Source organism: Arachis hypogaea, chromosome 6 (assembly GCF_003086295.3).
Source record: "Arachis hypogaea cultivar Tifrunner chromosome 6, arahy.Tifrunner.gnm2.J5K5, whole genome shotgun sequence".
NCBI lineage: Eukaryota > Viridiplantae > Streptophyta > Magnoliopsida > Fabales > Fabaceae > Arachis > Arachis hypogaea.
The window spans coordinates 110,785,686-110,801,109 of NC_092041.1; the positions used below are offsets into that span (position 1 = coordinate 110,785,686).

At 32.6% G+C, this 15,424-nt stretch overlaps 2 protein-coding genes across 2 annotated transcripts; one reads left to right on the plus strand and one right to left on the minus strand.

Moving 5' to 3' along the window:
* Positions 1-3,518: 3,518 nt before the first annotated feature.
* Positions 3,519-7,597, minus strand: LOC112757795 (wall-associated receptor kinase 2-like). The gene is made up of 3 exons (XM_029293902.2): positions 6,582-7,597; positions 5,039-5,200; positions 3,519-4,924 (listed from the first exon to the last, which is right to left on the minus strand). The coding sequence occupies exons 1-3, from the start codon at positions 7,459-7,461 to the stop codon at positions 3,714-3,716; spliced, it is 2,253 nt and encodes a 750-aa protein (XP_029149735.1). The 5' UTR covers positions 7,462-7,597; the 3' UTR covers positions 3,519-3,713.
* Positions 7,598-8,258: 661 nt separating this feature from the next.
* LOC112757797 (probable arabinosyltransferase ARAD1) lies at positions 8,259-8,660 on the plus strand. The gene has a single exon (XM_025806353.1). It carries the CDS (start codon positions 8,259-8,261, stop codon positions 8,658-8,660), a length of 402 nt encoding a protein of 133 aa, XP_025662138.1.
* The last annotated feature ends 6,764 nt before the right edge of the window (positions 8,661-15,424 follow it).

A 15,424-nucleotide genomic window follows, 5' to 3' on the forward strand; every position in this document is an offset into this window, starting at 1 on the left:
TATTTAGAAAAATATAACAAGAACCAACCCTTCTTCAAAATTAAAGCATAACCACAATCAATACTAATATTGTCTAATAACACTAAATATTTAAATCAATACAAATAACACAATATTATGCATTAGTCTAAAGTCTTATGCATTCTAAACATAAAATATTAACTTATAGTCTTATAATGACTACTAATATAAAATATTAAGGTTTACAATACTTAAATTCCACGTAAGAATAGCCATGATCCATCACTAATAACACAAAATATTAATTGTGTATGATGACCAGGCTATTGAGCCGAGTTCGGATGACTCGAGCTATGCCTCGGACCTAACCCGAAATAATGCCCGGGTTTATTTTTGAGACCCTTACCCAACCCTAAACCCAGTGAAATCATACCAAATTAGCCGCTAAAATATTTGAGACCGGACTGAATTTTCGAGTCGAGTCGGACCATGTGCACCCCTAGATTCTTGTTTGAACCTGTGTTGAATTTTCTCAACAGATATAACTATGAAGGTATGAATTTTAAATTTTTATTTTTAAATATTAAAATAACTTTAATAGTTTTATTATAAATAAAAGGTATACCAGAAACACGTCTAGTTGTCTAAATCTCACTCATTATAAAAATATTATATATTTGTCTAATTGTCTTTATCGTATATATTTTGATTTGTACGGAAGTCAAATCTAAAAGTTATATCTAATATTTTATATTTATACATTAACTACATTGACTTGTGTAAAGAAGACTAGCCTAAAATTTATATCTAATATTTTGCTTTTATGAAAATATTTTCATTTTAACTGATTTTTTCATGTAATATGTTAAATTTATACTTTTTATATGGGTAAAAGATTATATTCCGTAACGGATTTGGTTATTACTTTGTTTTATGTCTCTAACAAAGTAAAACTGCAGCTTTTCATGAAGTTATACGTCAAATTATTTCTTTGTAAATTTATTTCATTTATCCTCTAAAAAATCCATGGGTATATTTTTTTTTGTTTGAAAAATCTATAAATCTATTGTAGAATTCTTTGTAGGGTACTCTTATCAAATGCTCATAGATATTTGTTAAAGTATACGTGGCTGAAAATGTCAAATTTACTGCTAATTAATTAAAATTCTTTTAATCTTTTAAAATATTTTTAAATCTTATTTAAAACATAATTAAATTGAAAATATTAAGAGATTAGTACATGTTTAGTGAAAAAAGAGTTAGTTAGCATTGACTTAAATACAAGAGATAAATATAAAAGAATATTGAACACCAAATATTTCTTATTGCAATAATTAATTATACATAAAATACTAACGCTATTTTAAGAACGAGAGAACTGTAACAAATTTTTTAAAAGAATTATTTGGTTCTTTTTTTAGACTAAATAATAATGATTATACTATGTGTATATTAAAATTAATTATTAGTATAAAATATATATTAAAATATAAATATACATTAAAAATAAATTAAATTACACATATATTTATACACAAATTTATTAATAATTAATTTTAATATAAAAATAATATTTTTAAAACCATCGATATGCTAAAAAAGTATAAGTATATATTTCTCGTTAGTGAAGATGCTAAGTGAATGCTATACGAACCCGGGCTGTTGGGGATTATATAGCAATTAGCAAGTCTATGAATCAGTAATATTAGAGACCCAAATTAATTTAAGTTGGTTAAATAATTAACTCACTCGTATATTTAAATAAGTATTGAGAATTCAAATTTTTCTTTTTAAAAAATATCATAAACAAAAAAAAGTATTAGAGATATAATATCTAAAATTATTTTATATAATACAATATTTATAATTTTATACTTATGCATTTATAATTATATATTTATTATTTCTAAAATTATATAAGTATTTTAATAATAATTAATAAATATTAAATAAGATAATTTAAAAAAATTTAAATCAATTTTTTATAAACAATTATTGCTATGAATTTGTTTAAGCTAAGAAAAGTCAAGTAAACAAGCGTGAGCGACGACTTCACATCCGACAGTGTTAATAAGTCTGAACGTGTTTTATACTTATTTATTGGAAAATTATGACATGTCCGGAAAACTCTTCTTTGTACGTACAATTATTTTCCCAAACATTTTTGACTGACTTTGCAGCAAGTGAAGGATGATTTTAACCCTTTCCGAAGTGTTTTCTTACAAATGACCAACTTAGAAAGAAGGCTAAGGATTTGGTGACCTCTCTAAGAGAGGAGCACTAATTGCCTTCTCAAAATAAATATAAAATTTATCCCATTCTTCTATTTATTTTTTGTTTTAAAATTTAAACCCATCGCAAAATAATTGGGCTGTTAAAATTAAAAAACAACTCTACATTTTCTTTTCCTTTCATACATCATTTCTTAGTGCTAATATTGGATTGAGAGCCTGCCTTGGTTGACTCGGCTTGCATTGTCATTAGATCCCAACAAATCATTTTGCCCGAAACATACATAAAAAGACAATACATTTATGACTTTTTAGTACTAACTTAATACTGTTCTAGATCCTATTAGACGTGATCATTTTTTCTTGATACGGGTACATTTCATAAAATAAAAAATAAATAGAAGAATTTTAATCCATGCATTGTTACAGAATATCAATACAACTCGTGCATTATTATTACAACTCTATTCACGTTTAGCTCTAATTGTTGCAATAATCTATTCTTCATTTCTTCTCCTTACCTTACTCTTACAAATAGCCACCATATATGGAGACTCTTTTCCAGTCCTTCGTCTCCTATTTGTAGTAAAATATTTTTCGTTTTGCTTCATTTTTGTCACGAATCTTTGTTTAATTTTTTATGGGAGACAAATATTTGCGATGGCAAACTGCAAACGGAACTGTAGCACGGTGATAGTTGTTAGTTTCTCTTCTCTTTCTCACGGTGAAAGTGTGAATATGATTTTTGAAAAAATAGAATAAAAGAAAAAGAATAAGACTGTGATTAGTGATTACATTATTGGCCAATGAGTAATAGCTCAAATGGTATAGTCTTCCCATACTCAATTAAGAGGTTGCGGGTTCGAGTCTCCTATCTTAAAAAAAAAAAATAGTGATTACATTAGTGACAGTTAAAAAATTACATATATAAATGTCACTATATTAATGAATGGAGACCCTTAAAATTTGGGTCATAAATCAAGTGTAGTTAAATGATTAATTTGGTGTAGTGATTGCATAAAAATAATCCTAAATAAATGGTCTCGCACACTGACCATTGTTTCGATGAAGAAAAAGATTCTTCTATTAGAGTGTTTTTTTGTAATTGTTATACCTGTAATACAAAAAAATTTTAACTTTGACACTGAACTTTTTTAACACATAAAAATTTTTAAAGTTTTAGACTTGTTATTTGACTTCTTCTTTTAATTCTTTTTTTTTATTCTTAATTCTTCTTTTTGTTATATATATTTTTTTGTTTTTTCTCTTTTTGTTTTTTCTAGAGAGAAAAAAATAGAATAAAAAAGATGAATTCAGTTATTAAAGTTTTTATTTTAGAAGCAGCATTTCTATTTTTTAAAAGATAGAACTCTACACAACAAATCTTAAGCATAATTCTAAAAAAGAAAAACAACCACCAACACAATCACAACCAGACAAAACAAATACCATAAAGGTTTTTCACCGTCATCTTCACCCATCAGAATATCACTTTAGTATGTGTGTGGTAAGCTAGCATTATCACCTTCCATCTGCTAAAGCAATTACCCCTTCTTGATCCCTGATGATACTATCATAATTTATATTTTGATGACTACTACTACTGCTATCACCATACTCATATCCTTTCGACGATGATGATATAGGAAGTAAGTGCTGCGTCTCTTCAAAATTTTTGTCTCCATTGTTAACCCACTGATGCTTTGACATTCTCCTTATTCCCTCCAATTCCATTGCCACTTCCTTCATGCTTGGTCTTTCTTCTCCTTTAAGTCTCAAACACTTTGCTGTAATATTAGCAACTTCCACAATCTCTTGCTTGTTTTCTTCATTCAAGATTCCATCTTGAAGAGTTTCAAACAAGCAATTCTCTTCTAGGCAAGATAGAAAGTAGATAGAAATATTTGTTTTCTCTTTCGACTTCCCCAACAAAAGAGGTTTCTTTCCTGTAAGAAGCTCAGCCAGCACAACACCAAAACTATACACATCGCTTTTCTCAGTTAATTGGCTAGTTTGCATGTACTCTGGATCCAAGTAACCAAAAGTTCCTTGCACCATTGTAGCTAGTGCAGTTTGATCCAATGGAACAAATCTAGAAGTTCCAAAGTCAGAGACTTTAGCAGTGTAGTCTTCGTCTAAGAGAATATTAGCACTTTTAACATCTCTGTGGACAATTGGAATGGAAGCAGATGAGTGAAGATATGATAAAGCTCCAGCCGCCTCTGCTGCAATTCTGAGACGATTTTTCCAGTTAAAATGATTTCTCTTCTTTTCATTATGGATGAAATCAAAGAGTGTACCATTGCTTACAAACTCATAGACTAGCAGAGGAACTTCTGTTTCTAAACAACAACCCAAAAGCTTCACCACATTTCTGTGGTTAATTTTAGAGACAACAATCACCTCATTGATGAATTGCATAACTTGGCCAGGATCAACTATTTTGGACTTCTTGATAGCAACAATTGTGTTATTCTCTAGAACTCCTTTGAAAACCGTGCCATAACCTCCCCTGCCAATGATTAACTTCTCGTCATAGTTGTTAGTGGCTTTCTTTAATTTGTCAGCAGTGAAAATTTTAACATGGGATGACTCTTCTCCTTGTTGTACTAAAATATGACCGCCGTTTTGCTCAAAAAACTTTTCCTTCAGTTTGATGAGTTTTTTCTTTTGGTGCGCTAAGTATAGCAAACAAGTCCCTACGAAAATAGCTATGAATCCTGCACTTGTACCTGCATGTAATCTGTTGGATACAATTCTTCAATTTTCTTTTACAAAATAATTTACGTATTTGAATATAAATATCTGACTAAATTTATAAACGTAAACGTGATTAAATTTCTTACCAATGACAATATGTGGAAGGAAATTTTTCTTGTGGCAACCATCTTCCTTGGTACCATTTCCAGATTGCCCCTTAGGACAGAAGCATGTGTAGGATCCATTTGTATTGTGACAATTATGGTCACTTACACATGAATGTTGTCCTGTCTTGCATTCATCAATGTCTGCACATTCAGAGAAAATAAAATGATCAAATTAAACAAAAGCTATGAGACTTTCACAGATTCAAACTAAACATAGAGTTCAAACTTTGTTATTTAGTGAATAATTATCTAATTTCATCCCCCCCCCCTTTTTTTTGTAATTGAACAATATAATAGTTTAAGAGAAGTATAATACTACATGCACAATAGGAAATAGTATATACAATGAGTTATAGGACGGGTTTTTTTAGAAGTTATGTGCTTGTTGTTTTGTGTAAGATTCTCTATTGTTATTAGTATTAATGGAAATTGTTCAAAGAATAATATTTTTCGGGTAAAAAATGAGATAATTAATAAATAATATTAATTAATTTAAATATATATAAGATAAAAACAAAAAAAGTATTAATTACCTAAATATTTTTTTAACTTGTTGTGTACATTTATTATTCAATTCATGTGTGATTAAGAACTCTTTGTACAATAAATAATTCATTATTGCATATAAAAAATTGTTTAATTTTATTTGTAAGGTCTTTTGTAACAAAAGAAAAACTACTTTTGTAATAATAATAATAATAATATTAAATTTTCAAGTAAAAGAATTGTTAAACATATCAGTTTGAATTAAATATTTTTCTACAATTATATGAGTGTGATATAGTCCAAACTCTAGCTAGATAAGTTGAATAACTTACTAAGAAAAACACATCTTATGTCTTCTTTTAAATTTTGCCTTTCCTCAGTAAATTCAAAACACTCGACCCGTAAAATAATGGGAGCATGAGTGCATTAGGGTTCACATAATTAGTCAAAAATGAAAAATCGGATCACTGTCCTATCAAATGGTCTAAAAGTAATCGTTTAGACTATTAAAGATAGGTCAAAATCAAATTTAAAATATTTTATCTATTTTTTATATCAAAAAGAAAAAAAAATTAGTTTATATACAATCTCATCTGATATAGAAGTGTGAACATAACATTAAATCAAAACAAGTCACGGAACACCAAAAATGATGATGGTATAAAAGACATTTGGGATCAAGTAAGTATTAAAAAAAAAATAGAGCTTGACGACAAAAAAAAAAGTTTTGGTTATTTTAAATATATTCAATATATAAAAATTTTAAAAACTAACATTTACTTTACTTATAAATTTTTTTTATTAGTGTACTTAAAATAATTATTAGCAAGACTTAGAAAAAATTATACATTAAGAATTAAAAATAAAATTGATGATGAACTTAAAATTAATCCGAATAATAAACAATAATTTGTTAACAATGTATAAATATTAAATTAAATAGTCTCTCTCTCTCTCTCATCATCAAGTCTCAAAGTATTATAGCAATCACCAAAATCATTACATAAATAGAGGAAGATAAGTACTTATTAGTTACCTATGCAGCCAAGAGGGTGGTAAGGATTTCCTTCAAAACCTTTATTGCATTGGCATATGTAACCATATCCAGTAGGGACAGAGTCATTACGAGTGGTGTTTCCCTTGCAAGCGTAACTGGTACCTCTTTTCCGAGAAGCTTCACGTGTTTCATCTCCAACACTCCAATCAAACACCACAGGGAATTCCTCAAAAGGCAGGTTTCTCAAGTGTTCCCTGTAAAATGTGTAGTTTTCTTTTTTGACAACAAAAGAATAGCTGCAGTTGTTGAATCTCCAAGTTTGGCTGAAATTGTAAAAGGAAAATGACTTGACAAAGGTCATCCTCATTTTAGGCGGAATATCCACCTGACAACACCCAATCCCAGAACAATGTCCATCCTCAACTTCCATAGAACTGCCATAACATCTTGTTATGCACCCTGTTGAATATGTTGCATTATCGTCGTCTTTGTAGGAGCTGTGAAGATAGCCATAGGTGTCGCAACCTACACTAACGAACTTGTTGTCTTCACTAGAAATGGTGAAAGAAGGAATATCTATGGAAACTCCTCTATAATAATGACCGTCACGACAAATCCTTGAGATAGGAATCGACATGTCAACTTTAGCCTGGGAAATTTTTATGTCTAAGACTTTGATATTTCCCCAGTATAAAGTTGAATTTGGGCATGTCAGCTCAAACGAACTTTGCAAGAAACAGCTTTTATGGGGGACGGATGATGAGTTCCCTATGCCAAATGGATATGGAACTCGGACACCACCACAGTCGCTTCTGCATCCTTCAAGGGTTTGATTATTTCCATCATCTGCTGCAATTGTTGCTAGAAGGACTAGTGCAACAACTATTAAGAGTAGTACTACTGTGGCCTTCAACGTCATGATGACTCACACCACTCACAAGACACAACTAAATATTAGAATTTCAAGTGTCAGTAGCCGTGAGGAGAAAATGGCTATGGCCTATGGGGGCTCTTTCTTCTTTTTATACTTCTCAACAAGGCGGGGTGATCAAATTTGTTATATAAAGTTAATTAAAAAAAAACATATTATATATAGCATATTAGCAAGTTTCTAAGAAAACGCCCCTCGCGTAATTTTCACACAAAAATTGACTTAGTTTTGGGTGTTTGCTATGGTACGATGATAAATTCATACGTACTGATACGTTTAAAATATAGACAAATAACAATAAGACATGTAGAATTTATTTTCACATCAGCATTTAATTTTTTCTTTTTTAAATATATAATATATCACCACTTTTACTAAAATACCCTTTTAATTAAATAAAAATAAAAAAATTATTTATTTAATTTTATAAAAAGACTTAAACATCCCTCCTTTATTCCAAACGCAAATTCTAGCAACCATCTTCTTCGTAATCTTCGTCACTTGTGCACTCTTCAATGCCTTCCCGAACCGCCACACCACCATGCTAGAATCTGAATCCGACGACAACTCCGCCTTTGACATGACAGTAAATTTTGCCTCTGCCAGTCAACCCTGCTCCGACGCCGCCGCCATAGCCACTGCAGATTCCTCGTCCTCCGCCATTAAGGTTTACATGTATGACCTTCCCATTCGGTTCACCTACGGTGTCATCACCACCCGATCCGCCTCCCGAGGCGGCGGCACGCCAAGAATCTAACCTCGCTGAGCTACCCGGACACCAGCACATGGGAGAGTGGTTTCTGTTCCTGGACATGAACCGTCCAGAGTCAGATCGGATAGGGTCACCGGTGACCCGGGTGATGGACCCGGAAGAAGCGGAGCTGGTCTACGTGCCGTTCTTCTCGTCGCTGAGCCAGATGGTGGCGACGAGCCAACAAGGCGATGGGTCGGAGGCGGCATACAGTGACGAGGAGACGCAGAAAGCGCTGGTGGAGTGGCTGGAGGGGGCAGAAGTACTGGCAGAGGAATGGAGGGAGGGACCACGTGTTCACGGCGGCAGACCCCAAGTCGCTGTTGCATGTGTGGATAAGGTGAAGAATAGTGTGCTTCTTGTGGTTGGGTTTGGGAGGTTGAGAGGTTCTCTGGTGAAGGATGTGGTGGTTTCTTATCCTCATAGGATGTGGTGAACGAGAGGGTTTTTGAACCCAGATGAAGAACAATTTTAGTTTTTTGTTTTTTAATATATTTAATACAGAAGAAGAACAATTTTAATTTTTTATTTTTTTAATATGTTTTTGTTTTGTTGTTTCAATTATTTGAAATTATAAAATTAGGATTAATTGAATTCTAAAATTTGATTAATTTAAAAGAGTATTTTTGTCTAATCAAATAAAGAAAGGATGTTTAAGTCTTTTTATAAAATTAATTAAATAAATATTTTTTATTTTTATTTAATTAAAAGGGTGTTTTAGTAAAAGTGGTGATATACTATATATTTAAAAAAGAAAAAATTAAATACTGACGTGAAAAATAAATTCCACATGTCTTATTGTTATTTGTCCATATTTTAAACGTATCGATACGTATGAATTTATCATCGTATCGTAGCAATCACCTAGTTTTGTCCTTTACTTGTGACAACTGTCCAATAAATAATTCACACTCTATACGTATATGTATGTGGAGACATTTTAATGAAGATTAACGTAGAGTTAAGGGAAAATGTTTAAATAACTAATAATTTTTTTGATTGATTGTTTACGGTATCTCCAACCCGATAGGTCAAGAACTAATTCGTCGTGGATCAAAGCTCCATTTAAGGGTTTGTCGCTGGCCAATGGAATAACTAATAATTTTGACAATGTTTCTTACCATTAATTTTCAAAGCAATAATCATCCCATGTGTATTCAAAAAGTCAATAATAAAAATTAATTATTCGTATAATGTTGGGACATAAATTCATAGTTCATTGATTTGATGATTATTTTTAAAATTCATATATCATTTTTTTCCCAAAACGATTTCATATACATCAATACGGTTGTGATGCGGACTGCTATACCGCCTATACATGTAATGATGACAACCATATAATTTGAAAGCTTTCGATCCCAAGTCAAGTCAAGTCAATAACTCCCTTCGTAACTTGTAGCATGGGCAATTGTAATATATATGGACATGTTTAATGGTGAAAGATGAAGCTTCTTTGCGAGATCAGAAATTCAGAATGACCAGGTTCTTTCAGGTATATATATGCATAGAAAAATATGTAGTACGGTGGTAGAAAATTAGAGGGGAAGTGTAGGGGTTGAATATTCATTCTTTTTGGTCGAAATTATATTCTTCGCGTTAGAAAGCTTCTCATTTTTGAAGCTATGTTTGTGAATATGACACGAGGATCCTCTCAAACTTTTTTCTCAATTATTATGATAAGATGTAATTTTTTTTATCATATATTTTATATGCAAAAAATATATATATATATACAAAAATATTAAATAATAAAAAATTATACTTGACAAAATAAATAAATAAATAATTGAGAAGATTTATTCTTCTATAAAAAATATTTTCATGGATTTTAGATTATATTTGATTTTAAATATAGAATAAGATATAATACTGAGCATAATATACAAAGGACAACAATATAAAAATTAGCATTTTATATTTTATTTGGTGATCAATTAAATATAAGAAATAATAAATTATAAAAGTTTAATTTACTCTATTTTTTCATACAAGAAATTTAAAAAAATATATAATGATAAAAAAAATATAATTATATGATAGAAATAGTAAAACTAAAAAAATTAGAACTTTTGTTAGTGTTTCTATATCCTTATAAAAAAATATAAAATACACTAATTTAATATTTTTTGATATAATATCTATACTCATATTTCATTTATCAAATATAATTTTATATCTTATATACTTCAAAAAAATTAGAATGGTCTTATCTATTAAATTTAAATTTAAAAAGTTAGAAAAAAAGGTGACAATAAATAAAAAAGGAAAATATTTCATGTATGGAATAAATAAGAATTTCTCTTTCATAGCTTATAAATGTAATAGTGATACACACATTTTTTAGAAAATTTCTCTCATCTAATAAAAATTGTCACTTCCTTTATGTTTGGTCTTTTTTCCCCTCTAAGTCTCAAACACCTTGCTGTAACATTAATCAGTAACTTCCATAATTTTCTGCTTGTTTTTTTCATTCAAGCTAAGATTCTAACTTGAAGAGTTTCAAACAAGCACTCATCTTTCAGGTAAGATAGAAAGTAGATAGCAAGAATTACTTTCTCTTCTGACTTCACAAATGAAAAAAAAACTTTTATTTTAATAAAAAGTTCTGTCAGCACAACACCAAAGCTATACGCATATCACTTTTTTCAGTTAGTTGACTAATCTGCATGTACTCTGAATTCAAGTAACCAATAGTTCTGATCCTTACACCATTGTAACTAATGCAACTTGATGATCCACTGGAAAAAAATCTTAAAACTCTAAAATTAGAGATTTTGGCAGTGTAATCTTCGTCTAAGAGAATGTTAGCACTTTTAAAATTGTTGTAGACAATTGAAATGGAAGCAACTAGTGAAGATATAATAAAGTTTCTGCCACTTTTGTTGCGATTCTAAGTGAGTGAAGATATAACAAAGTGGTATCTAGAGCTCTGGTTGTTTATTTCTGTGCTGATTAAAAGGAGGAAAATACTCATGGAACGAATATGGTTAAATTGAATTTCCAAAATTATTCAATTTGGAAGACCCTCATGGAAGACATGTTGTATAGCAAGGACTTGTATGATCCTGTGGACGGGGATAAGTCCAAAGGTACCAAATCCGATGCTGAATGGAAGAAGTTGAATCGGAAGGCAGTTGCTTTGATTAGGCAATGGCTTGATCTTAGTGTGTATCCATATGTTGACACCGAAATGAATGCCGAGAAGATGTAAAAGAAATTGAAAGAGTTATATGAGAGGAAGAATGTGCAAAATAAAGCATTCTTGATTAGGAACCTTGTCAATATGAAGTATATTGAAGGTAAATCAATGCCGGAGCACTTGAGCATTTTTCAGGAGACGGTAAACCAACTGACAAATAATGAAATCACTTTGAATGATGAGTTGCAAGCCTTGTTGTTGTTGAGCTCTTTGCCTGATAGTTGGGAAGTTCTGGTTGTGACACTAACTAACTCAACTCCAAAAGGAAAGTTGACATTAGCAATGGTTAAAGAAAGCATGTTGAATGAAGAAGGTAGAAGAAGAGAGCGAGGTTTGACTAATGCCTCTTCCCAGTCAAAAGCACTTGTTTCAGAGTCACGGGGGAGAAGTCAAAGTAGAAAATCTTACAGTTCCGACAAGTCAGAGAATCGAAGCAAGTCAAGAGGAAAGTACAAGCCGGGGCATATCAAGAGGTATTGTAGGTTCTTGAAAAGAGAACAATCAAGGGGAAGAAACAAAGACAAAGGTAAAGATAGTGATAAAGAAACTGCTGCTATTATTTATAAAGATGTTCTTATCACATATGATAAAAATTATGTGAATCTTGTCTGTGATGATTCCACTTGGATTATGAATTCTGGTGCCTCATGTCATGTCACTCCGAAACGTAAATTTTTCACTTCTTATACTGCTGGAAATTTTGGCAAGATTAAATTGGGAGACAAAGGAGTGTGTGATATCATTGGTATAGGTGATATGTGGCTTGAAACCAACATGGGATGCAAGTTACAGTTGAAGAACGTTAGGCATAAGCCAGATATACAATTCAATCTCATTTCAGTGAAGGCATTGGATCAAGAGGGGTATTGCACTTCCTTTGCTAGTAAAAAATGCAAGATTACCAAAGAGGCTCTCATTGTTGCTAGAGAAGATAATAGTCTCACTACTCTTTACCGGTTGCAAGCAAAGTTGTGCAAAGAAGAGGTGAGTGTAGCTGATGATTCCTCTTTTGATTTGTGGCATATACGTCTTGGTCACTTGAGCGAGAAAGGACTAAGTGTCTTAGCCAAGAAGCACTCACTTCCTGTGAAAGGTACAACTTTAAATACTTGTACTCATTGTTTTGTTGGAAATCATGCTAGAGTATCATTTCATAGTTCTGGACCTCATAGGAGATCACATGTTCTAGATTTAGTTCACACTGATGTTTGCACTATAGATGCTAAGACACTAGGTGGTGCATCGTATTTGTTACTTTTATTGATGATTATTCTCGAAAAGTGTGGAATTTTGTTTTGAAATATAAAGACCAGGTACTCTGTATCTTCAAACACTTTCATGCAAGTGTTAAAAGAGAAACAGGAAGGAAATTGAAATGTGTTCGAGCAAACAATGGTGGTGAATACAGGGGTCTGTTTGAAGAGTATTGTAAAGGACATGGGATCAAGATTGAGAAGACAGTTCCTAAGACTCCTCAACATAATGGAGTTGCAGAGAGAATAAATCGCACTATCAATGATAAAGTCAGGTGTATGAGCTCTCATGCAAAGTTGCCTAAGTCCTTTTGGGGTGAAGCGATGAGGATTGCAGTAGATCTGATCAACCTTTCTCTTTCAGTTCCACTAAATGGTGATGTTCCAGAGAAAGTTTGAAGAGGGAAAGATGTCTCCTATAGTCACTTGCGAGTGTTCGCTACAAGGCTTTTGTTCACATTCCAAGAGATGAAAGGTCTAAACTTGATGGAAAGTCAAAGCAGTGTATCTTCATGGGTTATGATCATGAAGACTTTGGTTACAGATTATGGGATCTGGTGAGCAAGAAGATAATTAGAAGCCGAGATGCGATTTTTCTTGAAGACCAAACTATTGAAGACTTGGAGAAGACAGATAAGCCAATAATAACTGTTAGACGTTCTGCTGTTGATGAACCTGGTCCCTCCACTAGACCTCCTATTGATGGGGGAGATGTACAAGTTGATAATGATGATGATGATTTGCATGATGAACCTACACCTCAACCTGAGGTGCCAGATGTTGAAGTTCTACCTGAACCACCAGTTGAGCCTGAATTGAGAAGATCTACTAGAGAGCGTCATCCTTCTCAGAAATACTCTCCTCATGAGTATGTGATGAACACTAAGACTGGGGAGCCAGAGAGCTACCAAGAAGCTATGTCTGATGAGCATAAGGAAGATTGGTTGAAGGCCATACAAGAAGAAATAAATTCCTTACATGAGAATCATACGTTTGAATTGGTGATGCTACCTAAGGGTAAGAGAGCATTCAAGAATAAATGGGTGTTCAAATTGAAACGGATGAAAATGTCTCACGGCCAAGGTACAAAGCTCGATTGGTTGTGAAAGGCTTTGAGCAAAAGAAAGGTGTTGATTTTGAGGAGATTTTCTCTCCAGTTGTGAAGATGTCCTCTATTCGAGTTGTGCTTGGATTGGCGGCTAGCTTGAATTTAGAGGTTGAGCAGCTTAATGTGAAGAGTGCATTCCTTCACGATGACATAGATAAAGAAATTTATATAGAGCAACCAGAGGGTTTCGAAGTTAAAGGAAAGGAGCACTTTGTATGCAAGTTGAAGAAGAGCTTATATGGGTTGAAGCAAGTACCAAGGCAGTGGTACACGAAGTTTGATTCCTTCATGGAAGGTCATGGGTATAGTAAGACTTCTTCTAATCATTGTGTGTATGTTAAGAAATTCTCTAATGGTGATTTTATAATTCTCTTGCTTTATGTTGATGACATGTTAATTGTTGGTCATGACACTAAGAAGATTGAAAGTCTTAAGAAAGACTTGAATAGATTCTTTGCTATGAAGGATTTGGGTCCTGCAAAGAAAATCCTTGGCATGAGTATCACTCGTGACAAGAAGAATGAAAAACTGTGGTCGTCGCAGCAGAAGTACATTGAGAAGGTTTTAGAGAGGTTTAGCAAGAGTAATTCCAAACTTGTTAGTACTCCACTTGCTAGTCATTTCAAGCTGAATTCGCAGCAATATCCTACAAGTAAGAAAGAGAAAGCAGAAATGAAGAAGATTCCATATGCATCTGTAGTTGGCAGTTTGATGTATGTTATGGTTTGCACCAGGCCGGATATTGCTCATGCCGTTGGAGTTATTAGTCGGTTTCTCTCTAATCCTGGCAAAGAACACTGGCAAGCGGTGAAGTGGATTCTCAGATACGTTAATGGTACTTCTAGAGTTTGTTTATGTTTTAGGAGTGGCCAACCTGTGTTGGATGGTTACACAGATACAGATACGGCTGGGGATCTTGATTCAAGGAAGTCTACTTCTGGTTATCTGATGACTTTTGCAGCGGAAGCTATGTCGTGGAAATCTCGACTTCTGAAATGTGTTACTTTGTCTACTACAGAGGTAGAATACATTGCTGTTATTGAAGCTTCTAAGGAACTCTTGTGGATGAAGAAGTTTCTACAAGAGTTAGGCATCAATCAAGAGAAGTTTGTATTATTTTGTGACAGTTAGAGTGCTATCCATCTCAGCAAGAATTCGACGTTTCATTCCAGATCGAAGCACATAGAGGTGAGGTATCATTGGATACGTCAAGCGCTTGAGATGAAGTCATATGCACTTGAGAAGATCCATACTGATGATAATGGTTCAGATATGATGACTAAGAGTTTACCTGCAGTGAAGTTTGATTCCTGCAAAGAGAGGCGGGCTTGGTGGAGTAGTCTATCCCCACTTGAGTTGGTGAGGGGGAGATTTGTTGGTGGGTCCCCAACTAAGTGGGACCCACACATATTAAAAACAAAAAAAAAATAAATGAAGAAAGCATCAAAAGCCATGGTGAAAGGGAGAGAGAGTTAGAGACTCTCACTTTTGAAAGGAAAAGGAAAAAAAAAACAAAGAGCATCGGCGACGAAGGGAGAAGAAGAATTTAGGGGAAAAGAGCAAGCCTTTTTTATCCGATTGAATTGGTAAACTTGCTCCATTTCTTATGAAATTTTAGTATGTTATTCCTGGTGTAG